Source organism: Ciconia boyciana, chromosome 8, assembly GCF_034638445.1.
Source record: "Ciconia boyciana chromosome 8, ASM3463844v1, whole genome shotgun sequence".
NCBI classification, from domain to species: domain Eukaryota; kingdom Metazoa; phylum Chordata; class Aves; order Ciconiiformes; family Ciconiidae; genus Ciconia; species Ciconia boyciana.
In genome coordinates this window covers 64,761,119-64,787,671 of record NC_132941.1, presented here as the reverse complement: position 1 = coordinate 64,787,671, position 26,553 = coordinate 64,761,119, and the positions used below count along the sequence as shown (strand labels likewise).

General features: G+C 38.8%; 1 protein-coding gene across 6 annotated transcripts; it reads right to left on the bottom strand.

The window, feature by feature from the left end:
- Window positions 1–2,913: 2,913 nt before the first annotated feature.
- MKI67 (marker of proliferation Ki-67) lies at window positions 2,914–26,553 on the bottom strand. Of its 6 annotated transcripts, none has more exons than XM_072869567.1 (17): window positions 26,422–26,553; window positions 25,758–25,830; window positions 24,644–24,763; window positions 23,017–23,098; window positions 22,825–22,940; window positions 22,249–22,318; window positions 21,262–21,340; window positions 17,788–19,296; window positions 17,222–17,460; window positions 16,059–16,482; window positions 13,845–13,960; window positions 13,455–13,626; window positions 13,234–13,368; window positions 9,985–11,321; window positions 8,733–8,808; window positions 5,085–8,207; window positions 2,914–3,556 (listed from the first exon to the last, which is right to left on the bottom strand). In XM_072869567.1, exons 3-17 carry the CDS (start codon window positions 24,733–24,735, stop codon window positions 3,417–3,419), a joined length of 7,710 nt encoding a protein of 2,569 aa, XP_072725668.1. In that variant the 5' UTR covers window positions 24,736–24,763; window positions 25,758–25,830; window positions 26,422–26,553; the 3' UTR covers window positions 2,914–3,416. The 6 variants fall into 6 exon arrangements, with proteins under 6 accessions (XP_072725668.1, XP_072725667.1, XP_072725669.1 ...); XM_072869566.1 differs by lacking the exon at window positions 26,422–26,553 and adding an exon at window positions 26,186–26,325; XM_072869568.1 differs by lacking the exon at window positions 26,422–26,553 and adding an exon at window positions 26,186–26,325 and having other exon boundaries at window positions 5,085–8,204.

Sequence of the window (26,553 nt, the reverse complement as noted above, 5' to 3'; positions counted from 1 at the left end):
CACTCAAGTACCCTCTATGCTTTAACCCATCGCACCAGAGCTGCTCAGGCATCTGACTGATTAATCACAGCTGGTTTTTATGCTCAATGTACAATCGATACCTTGATATTCAAAATTATATGCAGCAGTTCACCAGCCCAGGTTGCCAACATGCCGTGTTTTAATGCTGTAGCAGCAGGGCTGAAACGAAAAACAATGCAACTACTTCCCCAGCATTCTTCCTCTGCCAGCATACCTCAATGTACCTGCACAAGGCTTAGTTCTCCTTTGGTACGGAGGACGCTTCACCACTGAATGCTTAACTATCTAAACTAGAGAAGACGGTGTGACCCATTATAATTTTAAGGAACAGCTGCATGTTATGCAATTAAAAATAGAGTGTTTCCTCACAGAGCAATAGCCTTCAGCACTGTTTTCTGTTGTTCTGGAAAAACAGGCTTGGCCTCTGCCTTAAGACTTTGATTTCTCATCAGGCCAGAAATTCCTGCCTTGAATAAGTACAGAATGACATTAAAGACCGAAAAGATAAGAGAGGTACAGCCACTTATGGGCACTTGCTTCTCTTATATGAGAACAGAGGAGAAAATTTACAGATGTGAGCTCAAAAACCAGCAGGCCTGTGGGGCTCACGTGGAAGAAGGGTACTTACATCAAAAGCCTCAAGAGGTTAAAGCGTTACTGTATTTCCTCTTCATAGCCACATTTCATGGTGAAGGCTACCAAGCCAAAATAAGGAGAGCTTGCTGTATTTATGCAATCAGGGCACGCAGTAGGAAAAAACTCCTTTGGCTCAGTGAAATGTAAATGTGAAAGCTGAGCAGCAGCTGAGCAGCAGCACCAAGTTCTGAGCAGAAACCTTCATTCAGATGGATCAAATAGTGAACAGGATACCACAAGTGCATAAATGATTCCTTGAGGAGTTGAATGCCAAGGAAAATGAGAGTACTCCAAATAGAAATATTCTCTGCAACATAAGATACATAGATTAACACAATGGCACATACGTAAGCATGGCACAGCAGCGCCCTCCAACCCATTTACCTTGATATCATATTCAGCATTTCATTTTCTCCGCATGTTGTCATTTATTGCTGTGCATCGCTAATTCTTCCTTTTTCTCTGCTGAGATCTAGCCATCTTCTGCAAAAAAATCAGCTAGTAGACAACAATGACCCTCTTTTCCGTTAGAATGTCAGATGCTAAGAAAAACAGGGTAAGAAACGATACAACATCAACGCTAACAATAAAAATCTTCCTTTTAGTACAACTTTCAAACAACAGCATAGCTTAGGGATTTAAACCTACAGCAGTGTCTGCAACACTCAGGTGTTGCGGGGTTTTTTAATCTCGTAAGGTGCACCATAGTGGTAATGGGGTTCTGACACAGCGATCCCCTCCCTATACATTAACTTCAAGGGGTTACAAATGCTATGTTACTTTGTTACTGTGGATCAGTCAATGGTTGTAGTCTGTGGGCTTCTCTGAAAACAACGGGGGATACCTCCAGGAAGCGGTCAGTAGGGGCCGATAAAGAAATCGGTTCTTGAAGGTGGAGCTTTGGAGTCTGCTTTGCAGTTAGACAGACTTAGAGCCATGAACCAGGCGTGAGGAGAAGACCACCACCCTTTTGTAGGGTGAGAGGAAACCGGAGAAGTTGCTCAGCCTGCTGGGACTTAATATAGATCAAATAAAACAGGTACAATTCTGAAAAACTCTTGCAAGTAACAGTCCGGACCAAGATGGACGAAGCTACGTGACCTGAAAGTTAGGAATATCGCAAATCCTGCGCCATAGACCAATTAAACATTTTGGGTAAAGATGTTCCTCGCATCTGGAAGGCTGAAATCAAAGCTGGAGAAAAGCCTCATCAACCCTAAAGCAATAACCATCACCAAGTGCTGACTCTAGTCACAAAAAAGGCTTTCGGGGTTGCTACTTTTTCAAGAGGAATACACCATCCACTGGTCCCAGTCAGTGGAAAGCATATGCCTACGGTAGAGCAAACACATGCAGGAAGCAAGAGCTAATTTGAACATATGACTAGATCTACAGCATCTTACACTTAAAATCTACACCCTAGAATTAAGTATAGAAAAAAATAAGTGCATTATAACAGGATAAAATGCCCAAAGCATTCAAAAAACTATGGATAGGGACACAGCACGTTCCACATACTAAAAAACCCCACCCAAATGAAAAAAAAAAAAATCATAATATCTATCACATCTGAGCTCTGAACATCTAGACAGCACCCAATGCATTCTTTACTTAATCTGACTATTTTGGATTTTGAAGAAAGAGAACAGACTTCACAAACAAGAATTCACCTGAAGAAAGGACCATTATCATTCCCCAAACGAAGAGCTAACATGAACATCCAAACGTAGCATCCAACTGTCCTTCCGTAGAACTGTCTGTAATTCCTCATGGACTCAATAAAAATGTAACCTTTTAACTCTGGTCTTAAAACGGCACAAAAGTTAGATGCCCAGATGAATTTTTTCCCCTCCTGCATTTAAAACAGTAACAGGAAGCCACCAGCCTTGAAGACAAAAGCACGCTGCTATTACCCATACACTGCAGACACTGATGGCTACAAACGGTCTCCAAACCACACTAGCTACTCCACATTAATTGCAACTCTATGAAAAGGGGCAACGTCGCAACTTCATACACTCACTACTCCTGTCTCTCTTACCCACGCTCGCTTACCCGTGGAAGTGCTGCACAGCGTGGCCATGTTTACAAGAGAAGCGTCTACGCTGCGGAAAACCCATGGTACGCTTTCAAAAACGTGCCATGCGGCTAGGAAGGATGAATCTTTGAAATATGCTTGTAAGAGGACAGTAGTAATTACACATTCTTAAGAACACAAAACACACAAGTCCCAAATTGTTTACAGATTTAATGACTTACAAATCTGCACTTTTCAGTACAATGAACTTAAGGTTTTTTTAAAAAAAATTATCAAAATTTCAGCGTAATACTTCTGCTAATACATCTATAGCTTTTTAAAGAATATTTACAGAACTGTAATGAAAAATAAGACTTAAGCACATGAAAATTTAAGCAGAAAATAGCTTACAATTAAACTGGCAGTAAAGTAATATGGCTTCCTGATTGCTGTACTGATGAAGAGGAAAAGGGGGATAAATACAGTTACAAAAAGATTTTTACGTCTGCAGTTTTGCACAGGCACCCCATGGTTTAGGAACCACTACACACAGACAAATCTATTAAAAACAGATATCTATGCTGTATCTGTAAACAGTTAAGAAATATATTTTTTAATATCATAATTCAGTGATTGCTTTACAAAATCTGAGCTTAAAATCTGAGTGCAAATCAATTCACATTAAAAGACTGCAATTTTAGTTACTGAATTGATTTAAAAACTGGTTCTGTGACTGTTAAGACTATTTTCTGGTTCTTGTGCTTGATCTTGTCTTCCTGTCCGTCCCTCCAGCAGTCCGAGTAGCCCTTACATCCTCTTCACGAAGTTCTTCTTTAGTTTTGTTTCTTTTTCCTTTTTGTAGTGATCTATTTTCATCATTCTCTATTTGTACACAAAAAAAGTAACTGTAAATTTGTATCATAAATCAAACATTTTATACAAAATTCAATCTTTAGTTACATTGTTTTTAAAGGATATGTCCCTAATGACTACATTCCAAAGATTACTTCTATGAATTCAACAAACCAGTTACAAACCCCATACTTCTGCACATCCAATATCTTTTAAGGTAGATCCCTGAGGACTTACAGCTATTTCTGAAAGTAGGTTAACATTAATGAGAGCACCAAAACCAATTAGCTACCATTTTAGCTAAAATTCCTTCTACTGATACGTAAAACTAAAACATATCCAACACCGAAGAAAAATCCTGCAAAAATTAACATATAGTAACTGTTTTATGGTCCAGACAAAGCTGGAAAGTCAAGCTTTTAACTGTAAAGACTAGACACCTATGTAAGTATCTAGATAGCACGGAAAAGTTAAGCTGCTCCAAGAGACAAGCATCAACCCAAGCACCAGGCACAGAAACCGTCACTAAAACCCATGTGGGGAAAGGTGACCTCCCCGGAAGAGAAAATCCAGGCAGGTAGTAAAGCATCAGAAGAGATCAATCATTTGGCAAGGGCATATAGCAGTATCAGGAAGCAGGAACTAGCAAGTACGTAAAGGGAAACAAAAGAAAACTCAATAAACAAAGATACATGGCAAAAGAGATGCACATGTTATATGAGGATAAGCACATGCAACAGAAAAGGGAAAGAGCCAAAGAGAAATGAAACAAAGGGCACGGTCAAATCACGATAAGGTTTTTAACACAATTTGGCGGGAAATTCCTCAATTAGCTCTAAAGCTAATTTCTGTTTGCATACATTTATTTGATAATATTTTCTAATTGCATCGTGGTAGTTTTTAAGTTACATCACATCAAGCTGAAAATTGCAGGGAAAATTTTAGATGTCTGCAGCAAGAGTCCTATTGGCTTGGGGAAAGCAAAACAGTAAAGGAGGAAATGGGAGACACGTGGAACTTTTGCTGCCTTTTTAGCTCAAACACAGCTTCAAGCCTTTCTAGCATCAACTTCAAAAACAGCTGATGACTAGTAAAGGTCCACCAAAACCTAGAGATACAAAAGCAGGAGCTTCGATGGTATTCAGGAGAAAACAAGATGAACAATAGGTGCTACAAACATATGATTATCATGTGCTGCCGTCACCACTACCTTCTGCATGTAAGTTAGTTGCTGTATTTACTCTAAACTACAATTTATTGTTATGGATTGAGAGAGAATGTATTATAGAAGAGCACGAAGACATTTGAATACCCCAACAGAGGAAGAATGCATGTCATATCCCATAAAAGCAATCCCTTCTACTTAGGAAAACATCTTGTTTATTTAAGATAACATAGACCCTATTTACTTAAGTCTTCTTGCTATATTGAAGACCTACTCTCTATCTATATTAGAGCATGGCAGCCCACAGTAATACTAGAATTTTGTACACATTATTGTTATATCTATAAATAACTTAGCTATACTTAGAAAATAGAAAGCAAATCGTTTCCTCACCTGATTTTAATTTTTTGGATGCCGAGTCATCTGCTGGCCACTGACATTTTCTTCTGCGAGAAGTGGAAGTTGCCTGTTGTAATGGGTCAACCTCTTTTCCTTTTCCAGACTGATTATTTTTTTCAGAACCAGTGGATCTCAAACACACACTTTGAGTTCCTGAAGTGTTACAGTTTTCTGGCAAGTTGCCGTTTTTACGGATAGAAGTTGAAGTAGCTGCCTCTGAACTGAATTCTACATTTTTCCTTTTATTCCTCAGTTGCCTTGTTTTTTCCTGGGATGAATTATTTTCTAGAGATGTACCTTCACCTTTTTTAAGAATCCTCTTTTGACCTCTATCTTTGAGCAAGCCAGGTTTTTCCCTGAGAAAAGCGGAACTAGTTTCTTCAGATTGGGAAGAAATCGTTTTCTTTCTGCCCACCCTTGATGGATTTTCTTTTGCAGAAGGAGCTACTTCCAAAAGTATACTCTGATGTTCTTCACGAGTTTCTTTCTTACCATCTTCTGGCAAATGTTGAAGTGAGGTGGAACTAACAGCCAGAGAAGTGATTGTTTGCCTCGAGTTCCCTTTTGAAAGATCCATTTTTTCTTGGGAAGTAGAATTTTCCAAAATCAGCTTTTTTGCTTCCCTATAATTATTCTTTCTACCACTTTCTTTTGATAAGCCCTGTTTTCCCTGAATAGAAGTAGAACTTGTGGCTTCTAACAAGATGGTAATTTCTTTCCTTCTGCCTTTTCTCAGCTGATTTTCTTTTACAGAGGAATCAAAAGTTTCTAATGGAACATTTTGATCTTCTTTAGGAGCTTCTTCTCTACCATTATCTGCTGGCAAACGACGTTTTCCTCTAAGAGAAATGTAATTAGTTGTGTGTGATGCCAGAGCAGTTTCTTTCCTTCTGCCCCTTCCTAATGGCTTCTCTTTTGCACAGGACACTGTTTCCAAAGGCATATTTTGTTCTTCATTAGTACACTCCTCTTTATCATCAGTTTCTGACGAGTCACATTTTCTCTGGAGAAAAGATGAACTTTTTCCCTCTGCTGCTAGATCAATCTTTTTCCTTTTGTCCCTTGCTGATGCATTTGCTTTTGCCTGCAAAGTTTTATTTCCCAAAGCTGGATTTTGATCTTCTCTCTCAGTCATCTTTTTATCATCACCTTCTAGCAACCCACGTCTTTTTCTGATAGAAAGAGATCTAGATGTTTGTGATGCTGCAGCAACCTCCCGTCTTTTCCCTCGTCTCAGTGGACTGTCTTCTGTTGAAGCAGGAGTAACTTCCAGAGCTGAATCTTGCTCCTTTGCAAAAGCCCCATCTTTACTATGATCTGCAGTAAATGTTTGTTTTTCCATGAAGGTAGAACAACCTATTTGTGGCAAAGAATCAACTTGCTTTCTTCTGCTCCTCCTTACTTGTAAAGATGGATTTTCTGAAGTCTCTTGTTGACTACCTTTGTGAGTCATTCCTTTGTCATGCCCAGGTAAACTCCTTTTTCCTCCAACTGCTTTGGAACTGGCTTCTTCAAGTTCAAGATTAACTTTTCTACCTCTACCTCTTCTACATGCAGCTCCATTGTTTTGTGCTTGATTCTCTTGCAGGATTTCAGTTTGCTTTGGCTTAAGTATTCCCTGTTCATTTCTTGTCCGCTTTTGACGGCTATGAGCAAGACTGTCACTGTTTGCAGCAGGTATTGATGTGCCAGCTGGGTTGTTCTGGTCCTTCGTGACTTGGTATGTGTTCTTGACACAAACAGAGCTCAAAGAATCTTTGCAAGAAGATTCATCCATTTCTGTTTCTGACTTAAATTTTGGAGTAATTACTTCTAGGTTGTTTACATCTTTGGCAAATTCATCAGTCTTTTTCTCCAAAGAGAAATTTTTGCCTCTCCTGTTTCTAGTTCTGTTTGTTTCTTGTACTGCACTTCTGTTTGCTTCCAAGTTCAGAGCAGTAACAGGCATTTTGTTTGTCTCTCCAGAAGGTGACTCTGCCTTTAATCTTTGAGATGCTTCTGTTGTATTTTCCTGAGCATTTTCTGTTTCATCTCCCTGAGATACTTTAATCTCATTTTTGATGTGTGATTGTGTTTCAGTATCAGTTTCAGCTGAAGTTTCCTCGGTTTTCTGAATGTTTTGTATATTTTCAAGCACCATCCCACAAATGTCTGCTTTTACTTCAGTTGAGTGCTTTCTAGCACTTCTTAAAGACTTAACTCTTTTCTCTGTTACCTTTATTTCAAGTTTAGTTCCGCTTTCAGCTTCTTCTGCTGTGGCAGTCTCAGTACCTTTGCCAGTAGTCTGTTCATCTCTTTGTATCGTCTTTGCTGATGGGTCTTTGCGAAGCTTCCTTGTTGTCCTATGAAGGTCCTCTGAAGAAGCTTGTTGAACTTGGTCATTTCTAGCTCTTCTTCCTCTTTTAGGTGGAATCAGTGGTTCTCTGTTTTCTACTTTTTTTACTCCTCTAGACAGAAGACCACACCTCTTCCCAGGTGACAGAAGCCTTTCTTCACTGTCCTCTACACCACCTTCATTAGATTTGTTTTCAGGTTTTTTTAAACCTGTTTGCACTCGACAATTTTCATTGTGAATGCTACTAGATACACTTACTGACTTTATGGTTGGATCATCTTCAGTTTCTAATATGTCATTGATGCCATACTCCTGCAAAGTCTGTTTCATATTTGCAAGTTCTTTTCGTAGCACTGAAGAATCTTTGCCACAAGACTCGAGATTCTCACTCGGATGTTTTAACTCCTTCAGTTCTTTGCTTTTACCTCTTCCTGGTCTTTGAGTAGCTCCATGTTGTTCCACAAATGAAACAGTTTCAACTTTTTCCTGATCAGGGTGCTTTGAAACAATTTCTTCTTGTATGCAACTGTTTGTTCTCCTTCCTCTTTCTTCATCTTTAGCTACTGAAGTTGAAGTACTGATCTCTCCTATCTCCTCTTGGGTGCCCTTTTTATCGAGACCTTGCATTTCTTTTAAATTCAAATCCTTTTCACACTGTTTTGCTGAAGCAGGATGTACTGTCCTCCGTGATCTGCCCCTTGTTGATCTCTCAGTAGACTGGTATTCACTTGATGATTTCTTCTGTTGAGAATCTTCACCTTGTGAAATATTTCCTTTGTCTTCTAAAAGCACAAATGAGAGTTATATGTTACTATGCCTGATCAAACTATTTCTGAGTTTCAATTTTCCTAACAGTCATCTTGCATAAACAAATCACACTCAATATCCTTAATTTAAATATAAATATATAAATAAGTAATGATTTTAACCAACTCCTAGATTAAAGGCCAGGCTTCTGACCAAAGGTGTTTGGTTTACTTCGTAGGTAGCATTCATAGTTTTAAGCTATCTTCTTTAAAGTCTTTGCAAAGAAAGATCATTTTAAGCAGAGGCCTTAACATCAGGTTTTTGACACCGGTATGTTTGGAGATGCCAACACTACCACACCAACAAACTACTACACTGTTATTTCTACCCCAATAGAATTCCAGCACCTGGTGTTCATTAGGGATGACTGCACAAATTCCATGAGCTATGCACGCTTCACACTGTATATTTTTGAATTTTTAAAACATATGTTAAGACTTCATAATAACATCTATTACCTTGTATATTCCTTTAGTTAAAGCAAAAGTATTTGTACTTACCGTATTTATGACTGGAATTACTACAAGGAGGTGCAGTATCTTCTTGCTTAGAATCCATAACATTTACTGATATGACCTAAGGGAACAAACAATAATCAATAAATGCATGTCTGACAGGACAAGAAAGAATGGAGCCAACCAATACAAAATTAATGTACAGTAGTAGTTGAAAAAAGTCTTGTCAAATACTTTTCTCTAAAAATGAAATGAACTTAGTTTTGTAACTGCATCCATGTATTCGATATTGGCACACAAATATATCAAACTTAGTACTTGCCATCTGAGCTAGTGTAGCAGTTTTTAAAGTGAAAGACTACAAACACTGCATAGAGTTAAAAAAAGTATTAATTAAATAGGCTGAAAAGTGTCTAAATGAGTGCTCAAAAGGAATTTGGGGTGAGTATTGAAGCTGAATCATTTGGAGTATTTTGTAGTGTTTTATTGTAGTTCTACACTGATGAGCACTAAGCCCAGTGATACTCGACATTTTACCTTTGGATGCGGGAGTGAACATAAAAATCAATACTAATAAAATTCACAAATGACAACAGTGATGAAGCTGTGAATTATAAGGTCAGAATGGTAACCCAGAGCAACCTCAATAACTACTTAGACAGGGTTCCTTCAAAGAAAATATATTAACACATGCAAATGTGCAGTGATAAAGCTGTCTCTCTAACGTAGGCATCCATTCAGAAAGCAATGAATGAAAGACTTAGGGGCACAGTGAGCAATCAGCTGATCGCATGGTAACACAGTTTGTCAAACACTCAACACTTTCAGACGTGCAAAGAAAAAGAGAGCTTAAAATTTAATCTATAGCGTATGAGCAGCTGTACAAAACAAAAAAAACCAATCACATGCCTTGCTTATGAAAAGGAAGGCTGAGAACGAATTTGATTATAGTTTGTAAACAATTCAAAGGGTGCTTTAAACATAACAGGAACAAACGACCACAAAAAAAAAAATGCTCAGATCCAAATTTGTAATAAGCTATGTCTTCTAGAAGGGGGGCATCCACCTGGACAAAGCTATCAAGGAAAAAAAGATTGCCATCTTTACAGTTTTCAAATCAACATGAGGTGCTTTGCTCTGGAGCAAAAGCAATCTTTTGCTCCAGAGGTTACGGGCATGACATACTTGAAGTGCTGTAACATACAAGATGTCATATTAGGAGGTCTAAGAATTCATTTCAACCTCAGGCTTCAAAGTCTAAATACATTCCTTCCAAAAGCTAAAGAAAGTATTTTACCTTAATTTCCTCTGGTGTATCAAACATTTCCGTAACTCCAACATAGTCCACTTCAAAATCAGAGCGTTTCTGCCTGGGTTCTGCCATAAGCATTTGCAGACCCACAAAATCATCAACGGGTTGGTACTTCTCTCTCGGAGTCTTCACTAGTCTACTAATACCAAACATATCTTCTATGGGTTCAACTTTTTCCTTTGGTGTCTTGAAAATACGGCTGACCCCAACCATGTCTTCTACTGGTTGATATTTCAGCTTTGGAGTTTTCTTGATTAAAGTAACACCTGCCACATCTTTTACTGCTTCCTTTTCTTGTACTGGAGTCTTCAGCAATCTTTTAAAGGCAATTTCATCTGTAATAGGTTCCAACTCTGGCTGCGGGGTCCTCAAGAGCTGCTTGATGCCTGACAGGACCTCCACCGGCTCTGGCTTCTGCTGCGGGGTCCTCAAGAGCTGCTTGATGCCCGACAAGGCCTCTACAGGCTCCAACTTCTGCTTCGGGGTCTTCATGAGCTGCTTGATGCCCGACAAGGCCTCTACAGGCTCCAACTTCTGCTTCGGGGTCTTCATGAGCTGCTTGATGCCCGACAAGGCCTCTACAGGCTCCAACTTCTGCTTCGGGGTCTTCATGAGCTGCTTGATGCCCGACAAGGCCTCTACGGGCTCCGACTTCTGCTTCGGGGTCTTCATGAGCTGCTTGATGCCCGACAAGGCCTCTACGGGCTCCGACTTCTGCTTCGGGGTCTTCATGAGCTGCTTGATGCCCGACAAGGCCTCTACGGGCTCCGACTTCTGCTTCGGGGTCTTCATGAGCTGCTTGATGCCCGACAAGGCCTCTACAGGCTCCGACTTCTGCTTCGGGGTCTTCATGAGCTGCTTGATGCCCGACAAGGCCTCTACAGGCTCCGACTTCTGCTTCGGGGTCTTCATGAGCTGCTTGATGCCCGACAAGGCCTCTACAGGCTCCGACTTCTGCTTCGGGGTCTTCATGAGCTGCTTGATGCCTGACAAGACCTCTACTGGTTCTGAACTTTGCTCTGGGGTCCTTAAAAGCTGCTTGATGCCTGACATGACCTCAACTCGCTCCAACTTCTGCTTTGGAGTCCTCCTTTTACTTCCTGATTTCACTCGAGATGCTTGTTTTTCTGGAATTACTGACAAACTATGCATACTAATATCTTCTTCCAGCACAGCTTTCCTTTTTTCAGAAGTTTTTGTGGAAACTGCATCAAACATGGGCTTTAGAGACTCCTTCTCTCTCAGAAAGTGGCAAATGCCTGGACTATCTTGTTTCTGTTCTGAAGCATCTGAACTATTTAATGGTGACACCATCATCTCTCCTGAAATAAGTAGATTTATGTAATTTGGAAAAAGAATTAAGCAGAAAGTCCAAGCATTCTAATTGCTGTATAACTAAGTAAAATGTATTCAAACAGCCGTAGCCTTCTACAAACCAAAATCCTAAAATGTGCATCAACAAAAACTTCTACAAGGCACAGCATACATTTAAAAAACAGACTATATAAAAATTTGATTATTTTTTCTTATTTAATCTGATATAAAAATTTATGTTTTCTGTTGTCCCTAAAATTTCTAGTGGTGCAAGTTTTTTTATTGCAATTTCCTTTGTGTTTTTAAGCAATACCAGACATAAATCAGAAATGTTCACATTAAAGAACATACATTTGACCTTTCCCACACCAAGGAAGAAAAAAATGACAAGATATTTCTGGCAGGACTACTTAAAACTAAACCATACGACTAAGAGCGTCGTCCAGATGCTCCTTGAGCTCTGACAGGCTTGGTGCCCTGACCACTTCTCCGGGGAGCCTGTTCCAGGGACTGACCACCCTCTCAGTGTATAACCTTTTCCTAATGTCCAATCTGTACTTCCCCTGACATAGCTCCATTCCATTTCCTTGTGTCCTATCGATGGTCACCAGAGAGAGGAGATCAGCACCTCTGCCTCCACTGCCCTCCTTGAGGAAGTCCCAGTCTGCAATGAGGTCCCCCCTCAGCCTTGTCTTCTCCAAGCTGAACAAACCAAGTGACCTCAGCCACTCCTCGTAAGTCTTGCCCTTGAGACCTTTCACCATCTTGGTTGCCCTCCTCTGGACACACTCTCATCTTAGCACAACCCTCATCTTCAAACTAGAAATAAAGTACACATGTCTACTGGTGTCAGTTTTTAATCAAAGCTTGTAGGATCTAGCAATAACTTGCCTTTGTAGTTCCTACCCTGTCAAGTCCTAATCATAAGATGTTCAAGTCCTTCCGAATTCCTGGTCCAGCAGGATTAAGAAATAAACTAGTTTTTTCAATCCATATTCCCTAAATTATGAAACTAAAGCATTCATGACATACAGAAGGTGTATAGAACCTAAGATTAAGGGCTTGCTTGCCCACCAATTTAAGGAAAGCACTAAATAACAGGATAAATAACAGCTGATAACAGACATCTTCAAGCACATGAAGATCACTCTACTAGTTCTTCTTTGCAAAGAGAACACTTCCTACTGGACTCCCTTCTGAAGTTGTAACAAGGTTTATTACACCTAAGCCTATCTTCCACAACATCTCCAAAATACCATTTTGGTAATTTGTTGGTAAAATACCAACAAACCAAAATACATTTCAAATGTTATTATTATTTTAAATATTGGAGGATTTTTTTCTTGACTTTTCTTGGTGTTTCAGTAGATGCTCAGTCTTCCTAAATGCTCAAGAACACAGAATTTTAATTTCAAGAATTCTGAGTTATACAGGGACACAATGACTGGTATGCAAGGTTATTAGCAAAAGATGCACAACAAAGTACCATCTTAATACAAATCTTTCTAACCAGACACTTTAAAAAAAAATAAATTAAATAGACTTTTTCTTCAAGATTACACAATAACGTCTCCCTGCCATGAAACTTTGTCACTGGATTTAGATGTATCCACCGACAACTGATTCAGAAATTGCCATGTTTCAGCACAAGATTTGCCTGAAAGAACACTTCAACATTTTGAAGTTTCATACCAAATAGAACAAATAAGAAAATAACACCTACTCAAAAATTAACTGGAACTACAAAAATATCTTTTAATACATGATAAAAATCAATGGTTCCTTTTTATGGGTTGACAGATGTTTCATCTCAATACATCAAGTCTGTCTAGGCTGAGACTACTCACTGTCTCAAGCAGCAGACACACCACTACCCCTAAATATACCTAAACATTTCCTTTCTTTTCAAATAACACTTACCAGATTCTTCAGGAGTGTGCAATTCAGAAATTTCCACTACAGTACACGTTGGTGTAAAATCAGTCTTCTGAACAGTCGCCAAAGGTAATGTTTTTCCACTCTTATTTTCTGGCGTTTGAAACATTTCAGTCATTCCTATAAATTATATTCAGAGAAATGAGCATATGCTTTGACAAAAGAACTACACAGTTGGCAGAGTGAACAACAGACTAAAAACTTACCTGTGAAGCTTTCGTCCATGTTCATGTTTAGCTTCAAGACAGGATTTTTTACCACTCTAGGGACCTGTCCAGCTGTTCTGACTGTGGTGGAATAAGCTCTACCTACAACTATAGTAGCAGGTGACTCTGCATGACCTGTACTAAAATGACCTTTTATTTTTCTTTCTGGAGTCTGCAGATGGGAAAGAAGGGAGAAAAAAAAAGTTAGTAAACAAAGATTCCTTTTATATAAAATCTACATTTCTTATATGCTGTGACAAAGACATCAACACCCATTTATCATACTAAAAGCTCATAAGCTTCCAGCTTCTGTAGCAAAATACCTACAAGTTGTTTTGTGGTTATGCAAAAACAAAAAAAAAGAAACATGGAAAAAAAGAAAAAGAATACCTTTGGTGATTGGGTTGTCTTCTTTAGGGATCTTCCTTTTTGGACACTTTTTTTAACAGTCTTCGACTGTGGTCTTGTAACACCTAATTTTACCACTTCTGCCCAAGATTTTGCAACTAGAAAGCAAAAGAGAAATAACCACTTTAATTCTCAGCTGTATAAATGGAAGTTTACAATTATTTCTTTAGGATTCCAATGGATTTGCTGCAGTTGGGCATAGGAAAGCGGTTGTTGTATCATCTGATGACACCTATACTAAAGTGCTCTGTGAAACGCTTTCAACTGGAAGACCCAATTTCAGCTGAAGTTTAACAAGTGTCCAAGTACCCAGTATGGCTATTTCCACAAAAAACCAACAAAAAGCTTCATACAGTGTCAAATAGATGTTAGAATCTAGAACTGAATGTTGACCCAATTCCGTCCTCACTCTTTTTGTAAGAAAATAATTTTTCCCAATAGAAACTTGCCATGACCCTTTCACTCTCGTTCATTATTATACCTGAACTTTTCCCTGGTGGGACATGAGATTTAACATCAGAAAAATGGCTTCTAAGTGAAACATATCCAGCTTTTCTTTCACTACCTTCCCAAGGAATTTTGTAGTCAGGCAATTATTTATTTACACTGCTTACAGCATTTAGGTCTACATAGACTTCCCATAATTTTTCTTCTATCACCTTCTTATAACATATTCTGAAAATTCCCAAAGCAAGGTTACCTTTATCACAGAATCATTCTGTACACAGCAGAGGAATTGGGGAATTAGTTACAGCTGTGTAATAAATGAAGCTGTAAGCTGGTAGGACATCTGCCCCGTTTACTTCAGAAATAGGCCATGAGAAGGCAGGGATCATATAAAAGAAACGATGATTTTTAAAAATAGAGATAAAAAGGGGACTGCTGTTCCTGAAGAAAAGGGTATTATTAATTCTCTTGTCAGAATTGCTGTGCAAGTTGGGAAATGTCTGTTAATAAAAAGAACTTTCAAAAGCTGTCATTGCTAGGGTGTTCAGGTTATGCAGAAAAATGCCAAGCATGCAGAAAATTATCTGAAAAAGCAGTGGAAACACAGAGTTGTATTTTGGATACAAAGCAGACATCCAAAATTTTTAAGAACTGTGGTGTTCTTTTTATCTTACAGAAGAAACTGACGCACTGATATTAAAAACCACTTGCACATTACAGAGAGGTGGTGAAAAACGATAAGTCATTGATATTTGTGAAGTATTCTGCTGCCATTAAACTGAACGGAACAACCAAAGCCACTAAAAAAATAAAACAAACACTTATTTTGCTAAAAGACTAATACCACTTTCAGCTGTATTAACCAGGAAGTATTGTGAAGGCCTGTGATTTTATCTCATCATGTAATAACAATAATGGTGATATCATCACTGGGACATTGTATGTAGTATGTTCAAAATTTTAAAATGACACTACAAAAAAAATGGAGATAGTAAAGAGTAATAAAAATTCCTGGGTGAATGGTGGTGTTGGTGGGAAGCTTTAAATTTTACTTTGAACAAGTCAAATTGATTTAATTTACAAAAACACATGACAAAGACATCTTTCTTCAAAGATAAAATTTTCAAGAACCAGAGCTCCCCTATCATAATGTTCCCAATGCTGTCAAAAGTATTCCAAACCAGCGTTCAACAAATACAAATGTTCAACTTTAAAATATTCAAATTAGCACCGAGTTACCATCCTATTTTTTAATTATATCTGTTATATACCACTGTCAATAGTTAAGTGCAGTCCAATCCATGGACAAAGGTTGTGAACTGTTTATAAAAAAAGGCACAAAAAAACCAAACTGAAGCTAGACTGCTATAAAGTGCATGTTTTCAAATCAAAATTGATGTAATTGATACAATTTGATTTAGTTCAATACTAGAACTTGAAGGACTTGAAGGATCACTATTGCAACTAACCTTGGCAAAGAGAACCTTAATTCTACCATTTTTCGACTTCTGAACGTTAAGATTTGTGTTCTAGATAGGGTTTTATATATGCTTTAGTAACTTGCTTTATGAATACGAGAGACTGTAACACTTTGCAATTCCCAGGTGTTTCCAACAAGTCCAACAACCATCAGAAAATATGCCAATCATTTGGTGGACTCTGCATAATGAAATAATAGGCCTACTTTGGTTTTGTTCCTGTATTTTAAAGCATTAAAATTAATATTAAAAATTAACTGCTGAAACAAACCTAGTAAATTGGCACTAGAGGCACCACTTCTTCTTTTCGCATTGATAACTGCTACAGCCCCACTTCTCCTCTTCATGGGAGTGACCTTCGAAGCAAGTTGTGCACTTCTTGTTAATTTGTCAGGTGTAGCCGTTAAAAAGGTTTTATCATCTTGGTTAGTGTGAGAAGATTTAGGTGTTTTTACTCGGGCACCATTTTTCTCCTTTGTATTCATGTCTTCTGCAACAGCATCCTTCTCTTCTGCAATCGGTAATGGTGTCGTGATGTGAGAAACAGAGAAACGTCCTTTTGTGTAAGGTGCTGGAGAGCCTAAAGTAAATTTAGGTGTTGCCTTCCCAGAGGCAGGGGATGAGGCAGTGGGGGACTTCTGGGCTGGCAAATGTTTTGGTGACCTTTTTTCTTTCTCCAAATGTTCAGATAGTTCCTGGTAGAAAAAAAATATATCGAGATAAAACGTTACTGCACGTAACTGAGCTACAAATGCTCATCTACATCTCTGACAAGTAAATACAATAGTGTAAAATATCATCAGATCATTTGAAAAAGCCTTAAATGTTATTCTCTGAAAACAAACTTGTAACAAGTTTTAAGTTTCAAAACAGTCTCAAAAGACACATACAAATTAAATTGAATAAATTAACTGAATTTATTATTCTACTTTATTCAAAAGTTTTGTTCACATCAAGTACACTACACACATTTTAACTAGTTTAAATCAACAGCAAATGTTTTCAAACTTCTAGCCAAACCACGTGGCAGTAGCTTGCACAGTCTGCCAACAAACTACTGTCCTGTTTTCTGTTATTTATGGTAAACCGGAGCTTGTAGACACTGCTGCTAAGTACAAACATACAGAAATATACTCCCACATAGGCACGAGAATGAACAATAGCGTGTGAGGTGAATAAAAACACACCTCCTGTATAAGACAGGTAGATATAAAGGGTAAGCTGAGCCCTTTCCTACAATGGAGAAGTTAAAAAAACGCTGATTACAATTTGCTGATGTCAAATACCATTTTAATTTGCAATCAAAATTTCCACTTCCCAACATACATCTAACAAGGCTTACTACTAATCTAAAACTAATTTTTAGAAGTCTTAGAATTTATAAATTCTGTTCACATTAATTGTCTTAGCAACTTGATTAGTCTTAACATTTACCTGGACTGCAAAGTGCTTCAGCCCCTGAGCCTTTTTCAGAACAGCACGTGGTGAGTTTCCAAACGGTAAGCTCAGTCTCGCAGGAGTCGCACCTCTTTTAAGGGGTGAGTTGGGAGGCAAACTTTTATCAAAAAGTTCTGGACTTAGATGACCACCAAAAGACACTCTCTTTCTTTTTCCTAAAGGCTGAAGTAACAAATCACCACTTTTCCTCTTCTGAGATATCCTTTTTGTCTTGCCTAAAAATAACAATTGAAAATATTTCTATATATCTAAGAATCCAAGTCAACATTTTAACCATCACAGAAAACAGTGCTTACTCACGCATTTTAAAGTTGGAAACATATCAGAAGGTAACTTACCTTAAAGAGAAATAGGTTCAATTGAGTAAACTTTTATACATATTATTGTGTATTTTTATGGTCAAATATAACTACATGATAAATAGCTTAGAACTAATATGTCGGCAATGAGTTCTACGTTTTATGTAAGTGGAAAAATTATCATAAAAACACTATGAGAATTCCTCAAATACAAAAACGAGGCAGGGGATTAAACCTATTTACCTGATTCTTCTCCAGCCAACAGGCCAGAAATACTCATTTCTGAGACCACCTCATTGTCTTTCAGTACAGTAGCACTTCCAGAAGACCTCCTCTTTGATGACGATCTACGAGGTCTTGTAACACTGGCATCTTCCAAATCTTGTTTCTGAAGATACCCCTTTGCGGCCAGCTCTTCTTTAGTTCCACTGTCTTTTCTGTCTGTAGTCTTATCGTGATGTTCTTGAATGGCATTGGTCTCCACTGGTTTTTCAGTTAGCAGTCCAGAGGTCCTTGGCCTCCCCCTTTTTCTTCCCGAGTCACATTTCTGACCAGCAGGAGATGCCAGTTCTGATGTTAACTCTTCTGAAGCCAGTGCCTCTGAACAGACACTTTTGTTTGGTAATTCTTTACTTTGCCTATTATTTCTTCTGGGACTTTTGGAATTAGAAAAAGAGGCAGGAGTCTCAGAATGTCCCTCTTTTGAGTTAACAAAGTTTGCCTGATCACAAATTTCTTTCAGCACTTCTTCTTTTACAGGTTTTTCTGGTGTATGTTGTTTACTATTTCGTCTTTGTTTTAAGCATTTATTTTCTGCCAAAGGCAGTTGTTCGAGGCTATCATTTCTGTACACTGAATCTTCCCTTTGAGTTTCAGCTGAAATTTCTGAAAAAACCTTACGTTTCAATGACACACACCGTCGAGTTGTTGGAGTATCAGTATTTATAGGATTCATTCCACTAGTTTCTCTGGTAGGCGATATGAAATGAGACCGAGGACTCTTCCTTCTGGGCGTTGGTGGAGACAGAGCATATTTATCTACTTCAGAAACATTCGTTGTGTTAGTTGTTTGTGCTAGTTTATCTACTGCCTTTGCAGAGCTGTATATTTTCATTTCATCTGCATCATCCAAGCATTCTATAGAGCACTGCTTCAGTGAAAATGCTGCATTTCCATCATTCTCCTTACTGGGTCCAGTTGTAACTTCAGTACCTTTAGATTTGCATGCTGTACTGAGCTCCTTATGATCCTGCGGGTGACTTCTACAAGTATCTCTTGACATCTCCTTTGAAATAGCAGTTCGAGGACTTCTGGTAAAACTCTTCTTGGTAGCACTTCCTACAGCTGAGATCTGGTTAAATTCTGAACTGATTACTTCTTGCTTTATTTTTATTTTACATTCTTCAATATTTTCACTTCTGCCTATTTCTTTTTCTTTAGTCAGGCTTCCCAGATCATAAACACAACTTGATGATGAAATTTGAGCACTTGGTTCTAGCAGAACACTCTTACCATCTTCTTTTGCAGCTTGTTGAGATACGTTCCCCTCTTGCAGAGGTTTTTTCACTTTCATGTCATGTTTCAGATTTTCATATAGTATAGTAAAGGGAGACATTTTATTTTGCTTTTTATGAGACTGATATATTCTGTGTGAAGATTTGGGTGTTTGTAGTTTGACAGGTAAAGCTTTGGAAATATTTTCCTCTGTACTTTGTTTTTCATCGGCATTTTTTTCTTCACACTCAGCATTACCTACAAAGTAAGCAAAGCAAAACAAAAAGTAATACAGATGAAGAGTTACTTAAAAATTGCAGAACTACAAATATGAGTTCCATAAATACAGATAAAAATTCCTTCCTTTCCTCTCCCAAGACGGTCAACCAGGGTCCAGGGTACAGTACGGTAAATAAAGCTCTGTTAACAATAACCATTTATCTCGTAATAGAAGCATTAGTATCTAAAGGTTTAACATAAATTTTAAGTTGTAATCTGGAATTTATCCCATAATCAGGTAAGGTACTTTGTATTTCATGCTTTTGTTTTTCTTCAGAATCAATGGCTCCTACACATCTTTCAGGGCTGCCACAAGACAAATCTATGAGCATAAAATTAAACAACCATTTAGATCAGCTTACCACAATTCAATCTGGTTTTTGTCCTGCATTTACATGAACTTTGCTTGTCCTGCATTTGCTTGAACTGTGGCAATGCTTCTTTAGGGTAAAGCCAGACAATAAAGCAGAGCTGCCACTTCCCAGATGAGACCTAGCAAGCGACTGCATGTGTGCTGCCATTCCACTGCAATCTGTAAACTGCATCCAAGGAAGCTTGCGGTAGCATGCTTCACTTTGCGTTTTCCCTGAGCAAGGGGTATATGCAAGTTAACAGAGTTCATCTGGTAAGAGGTGCCTTTTTAAGCCACAAGAAGCTGAGACCTTGTGTACATCTATACATCTACGAGGTCTGTTTCTCAACACTTTATGTCAGCATGAACGCCTGCTGAAACAAGTGCTGATACATGTTGACTTTTCTTAATTGTGATGGGAAATAATCCATGTAAAGATGAAGGTAGAGACTCTGACCTACAAGGAAAAGCCTGTCAATTATCTTCTGGGAAAGGAGAAAAGGAGTGAGGGGGGGAAGAGAAACATGGGAAAGAACAGGAAATTAGATCTTTCTATGAAAGCTTTTACCCAACTGCAGACAAGTACATCTATTTTTTTTACTGAGCTGGCAAGTTGTTCCCTTAAAGTCGATAGAACAACGAAGCAGACTGTTGTACCACAGGACAGTGTTGGGGAACCTGTCGCCCACATCCTGTGAATACAGATGCCCTCACAACAACCCACTGAAATGGACACTTTGAAACCGCCTGGGTTTTTTGCACTGGAACGAGCATTTGTCACAAAAATTAAACCTGTCTGTAGATAAATAGCCTCCATCTGACAAACCTTGTATCTTTCCATAAAAGTAGCATCACTTAAGAAGGATGGGAAGGTGAAGTCCTGGCATTTAGCCAGTCCATGGTCTGTAACTACCCAGACTTAGTAGCGCTAGAAGATTTTTACTGGGTCTACATGAAACAGCTATTGTAAACTATTATTTCAATCAGCAAAATTAACCATTCCTATATATCTCCAAAATTATACCTGTTTCAATCTCTTATTAGGAAAGAATACATGAGATAATGCAATATTTGCTCAAAAGGGATCTAGCTGTATTCTAGGTCAGCAGACAACTGAAAGTTAAGTTTTAATCACTAAGGTGAATTTGCCATGTTATACTTGTTTGTTGCCGCTGAAAAGTAAAACATAATAGGTAATTGTTTCACATATCAGTTTCAACCGACATTTGTACTGCATTTGCAAAGCTGGTGCACTGAACTCGCTTCTTAGCTATAAATCTTCATAAACTGAATTTGCACAACTCACTTCAAGCAATGGATATGGATTTTGCCAATTCCAGGCTAACTGTTACTGCCCATTTGTCAGGATGCAATTAAACAGATTTCTCCTGGCAGGACTTAGTTTTGGTAAATCACAGCATCTAAGTATGATGAGATAGTACACTGACATAGCAAGGTGTATTGTACTCAGATTGAAGAGTCTTAAAATACGTTTCTTTTGCTCTTTTTAACCTTGTTTTTCCTCTTATGCTAAGAATAAATGCAAGTAAGGGCGAAGAAAAAAACAAACCCCCCATAAAACAAGTACCGACCTGAAGCATGAAGACTTTTAGATCCTGAAGTTTGTTTGTGTAATAATTCCACTTCTGCCACCTGCTGAACATGAAGAACCTGTAAATTTGTACAATATTACAGCACAGCAACAAGTATTTTACAGTTTAGCTTTCAACTGTACATTGAAGAACACCAGTTTTATAAAAGTATATGCATTGTTTACTAAACAGGCTTACAAGTATTCAAATGAAACCCTAGAATATTTCAAAATGTAAGAACGTCGACCAATACACATTAGAAGGCCCACATAGCAAGAGTTTCAGTCTTGTTTTATCATTGAAATTATTAGCTCTAAAAGCAGCTGTAGCATAAGAATATATACAAGCACATTTGAATGTCACCTTCTTACCAGACCTAGTGGAAGATTTTTATTTAAATAAGAGAACTATAACATTAAAAAAAAAAAAAATAATCTTTCAATAGCCACAGTACTCACAAACTAATACTATCCCCTCTAAGGAGCAAACTTTGCTGAGAACAAAAAAAGAAACTAATGAAAATAAACTATTAAAAGATAGGGTTAGTTTGATATTTATAAATTCCAACAAGACATTAGTGTACTAGCACACAGAACAACAGACTATTTTTGATAAAAAGAATGCTCATTCTCTAGGGCAAACGTCCCCATTTAAAGTACAAGGATAGCCAATGCCCATACTCTGCATTTCCTGCATCCCATCCTCTCTTCAAAAGAGCTAAGGATTAATTTTTAATAGCTTACCTGTATTAGTAACATCATAGATTATTAAGTAGCAATTACCAGAAACTGACAAGTCTAAAATTAATAAATTATTAATTTTTTAAAAAGTATTTATCTGAAGGAGTTTACTTATATTTTTAAACGGAAAGGCAGTCTATGGCTGAAAAATTATTCCTAAGAATAAAACAGAACAAGGAAATTGAATACCATGTCACTACTAATACCAATGTACTTGTAATAAATAAGCTTATGGCCACAAAATTACCTGCAGTGTTTCATCTTTTGGAGATCTAGAATGCCTCTTTCTTGGAGTTGATTGAAGAGGATATTCAAATCTGGAAGAAATATTTTAAAAGACAACCATTTTTTGTCAAATAGCTGATGACTAAATTCCCATTATTAAGATACATGACCTAGCAATAGTTGTCCACTCCCTACAGTAGACACATATCACTTTTAAAGGCTTTAACTACATCAAAATAATTCTAAATTTTCCCCTAAAAATGACTACACTTGAAACAAAATCAAAGTTATCTCTCTAGACAATTCTATCTTTATTGGTTTAGCTTAATGTAATATAAAAGTGATTAAAAAAAAAAATCTTCAAGCAATCCTGCCTTCTGCAGGTCTGTAAGACATTGTAAAGAAATACGAAATAAACTAGATTAACTTCCATTTCTGAAGATGGTAAAAGGACATTTTAATTTTTCCCATTTATCTACAGCCATCTTCTGTAACTTCATCTCGCAGTAAGAGCCTGTGTCCACAAAGCTCTCTGCATTGTTTGCCTGCAGAACACATTCTAGGATCGAGGCATTAACAGTTTGTCACTGGCACTTACCTGAAAGAACGATCAATAATAGTTAACACATCTCCATGCTTCAGAGTTACAGGTTGCTGAAAACAACCACCATTCAGCTGCGTAGGATTTACTGTACTTAAATTAATCAATATTGCCTAAAAATAAAACAAACATTTCAGCAGCCTGAGATGCAACGATGCAATGCATATGTCATTAAAATACGTGTCTTACCTTCTTGTTTTCATTTACTTCAATTTTACAATGTTCTTTTGAGACCTGAGGCAATTGGATGCGAATATCACATTCTGTTCTCCTGTGGGTGAAAATACAATTTGAGTTTCAAGACACAGAGAAGAGAGAAAAATCTGACTGCTATAGAATTAGGTGATTTCCCAACTTTTCATCTAATAATTGTACAGCAGCATGATACTTTCTTAAATTTGGTAACATGAAGAAAATGAACTACCCAAGTCTTTCAACTGTGACAAAAAATAACAGCTCACACTTGTGCAACATCAGAAAAAAATATGTGAAATACCCAAATTCTGAAAAAGCAGTTCACAACAAGCCGAAAGAGACATGTCTACAACAGATATCTGTTGGTGGTTTGAGATTACTTGTTTCCTGACTTGCAAGTTGACAAAGACTTGTGGAATATTTTTAGAAAATACCAGGATGTGCTCTTAAGATCGCTCTTAGGCATTCATTACCCATCACTCTCAGAGACACAATATTAGGTAGACGGACCTTTGATCTCACCTGGATAGCCACTTCCACCTTCTTAAAAGTTGTTAGTAAGTGAAAGTTGTATTTCTAAGCGTACAGACTTCTTCTTTCTTTCCTTTTTTCTAAGCTAATCTCTAATGCTTTTGACACTCTGTAGGTCTTAGGCAGCAAACATATCAGCTATCACACCAGAGGTACTGTTCACAGAAGCACCTGACGCCTCTCACTGATGCAGCTGGCAGAAATTCATGTTTGCACCATTAAGTATCACCTGTCTGGGCAGCTCTGCTGAAGCCAAAGAACAGTATTATTGACACTGGAGTGCCTCCCATAGACTTTCACTATGGAATCTGATTCCAGACTGAATAATTAGTTTTTTAAGATATCTACCAGTCAGTAAAGTTTTTTAAGATATCTACCAGCTGAACAGATCTAGTTTAAGAGAAGTAAAACCATTTTATTTGAAGCTTATTTATAGTAAGATAATCTAGTCAAGTCTTCACATATACCATTCAGGTATATTAATTTTATCTTTTAATGTAAAATAGCTAGATCAAGCTCAAAACCCATTATCACTCAATTGTATAAGTCAAAGCAAGTTTCAAGATTGGAGGAGGAGGTATAAGTTCTTATTAATATTTAATATTAATTCTAGATACTGGCTGACGTATTGCATTACTGAGGTTTAGGAAATAAAAAAGAAAATAAAAATTGAGAAGAGCACTGATGTAATGAAGATGGTCGAATACCAGCCATGCACCTTGCTTCTCTTCACTAGCCAATTATCTGGAAACTGCCTCTGGATACAAGAATACCATCACTTGCTTGTCAACTGTGTATTCCTTTCCATCCCTTCCCCAGATTCCCTTTGGCCACAAACTTGAAGGAAAAAAAAAAAAAAAAAAAAAAAAAAAGGTCGTTCTGGCAAGGAAAGGAAAAAGCCGTAACAAAAATTAAGTTCAGCTTTTTAGTCTTACAATTAACCTTAGTCCAATATCACGTTCCCTCCCCTGAACACGATTCACAAATAAACAAACATTTATTTTTGCAAAGAAATATCAAAAGATACAATCTGCAGGAAAAATACCACTAATAGTATTTCGATGTACGCAAGTACTCAACTAATTCTCACCTTCCAAATAAACAAGAGCTTGCAGTGAGTGGAAAACTAATTCCATCAGTCCCATTCCGTTTAATTACAACAATTTTCCCAAAGAGCGGCATCTTCAAATTCGAATGTAAGGAATCTTACCTATAAAAGAATGTCAAAATTACTCATCCAAATAATGCTTTACATATTTATGAAAGTAAGCCAATGTAATTTTTTTATTTTTTTTTTACTTCTGTTCAAGAGGCATTTTCCAACGTACAGCAGAAGAATCTCAGTGCATTTACATATGCCTGCCTGTGTAGAAAACTGGGAACTATTTACCATGAGCAACCACTGTAATCACACAGGGGAAGTTGAAGGCACTACGTATTTGGGGAAACTGATGCTTATACGGGGTGGCAAGAGCAGTCATCCCATGTTCATGTAAACTCAGTTATACTACTTTTACACATGCAATAGGTCTTTGCTACCCATCAGAGCCTTTGCAAAGATTCAGGGCCAACACATACTCTATTTCTTCCCACACGCAACTTAAAACTATTTTCATGTAAACAGTCACTCCTCCTCACCCAAATCCAGATATTACACATTCTCTTATCTACATGGAACTTCTTCGGCTTGATTTTAAAGTAAACAGAGACCCATTGACTAGAGTTGTATCCTCCTGAAAAAGGAGAAAATGGTGACATTACCACGAACGAGCACTCGCAGGACAGCTGAAAAGAAGGCTGAAAGTTTAGGGGTTGCCAGGATGTCCTGACAGGCTGCTGAGACAGCTGGAAGGCTGGCAAGTGCACCTCTGCGTGCACACACAGAGAAAGCAGACGGAACGGCGTTTAACTTGCAAAAAAAAAAAAATCCAAACCCACAGCGTTTGCACAACTAGATAAGCTATTCCTTTCATATGTAAGTATGAGCGTGCCACCAAGTACAAGCAATCCTCAAAAAAGCATATATAAAATGCACTGTCAAATATTATACATTTGAAAGTGGCAAGCTAAAACCAAGGGACCTAATGTAGTTAAGAGCGATCCTTCTGAACTTTTTTGCTGAGTTTCATACGATGAAATACTTGTTGAGGAAACAAAACACACACTCAGACAAATCTGACAGTACCCTTAAGAAAAGCCTTTACCTTTACGCTACAGGAAACGGCAGTCTTCAGTTTTCCTTACCTAAAGAGCCTTGTTCACAGTTTCCGCCAACTCCTGCAAGCGAAAAACGCCACACGAGCTGCAGAAGCCGAAGTTTGCGCCGCCGTTACGAGCCCAGGCTCCGTGTGGCCGCAAGCGAGGTGGCCCACAGCCACCGGGGCGGCCGGGGCTGGTGCGTCCCGGCTCCCACCGGCAGGACAGGGCGGCTGCCGGGAAGCAGACGGCCCCCGAGGGGCGCAACTCGGCCCAACCCCTCCCCGCGGCGCCCGGAGCCCCAAAGCTGCGTCCGCCCGGCCTGATTCCCCCCTCCCCCTCACCCGCGGGCCGGCCCTTCCTCCCCACGAAGCCGCGCTCGCCCACCGCCGCACCCCGCAGCCCCGAGCGCAGCGGCGGCCCGGACACCTCCTACCCGAGGCGGAACGTTGGCAGTCCGCTGAGGGGCCGGTGTGGCGGCAGCGGCGCTGCCCCCCCCTCGCCAGCGCAGCCCCTCCTGTCAGTGCGCGGCACCGACTGAGCCTTCCCGCGCGCGACAGCACCCGCCGCGCCGGACCCTCGCACCCCCGGCGCCCGCGGCTGTATCCCTGCGCCGCGCCGAAACAGAGCGCGGGCGCCGTGCAGAGACCCCGGAGCCGCCGCCGCCCTCACCTGCTGCCGGCCTCCATGGCTGAGGGGACACGCCGAGCCCGGGCGGTTGGGACAGGCGCCCCTCGGTGGCCGGACTCTTTTAGCTTTAACTGATGCCGGCTTGGCGGAAGGAGAAAGCGAACTCAGTGAACG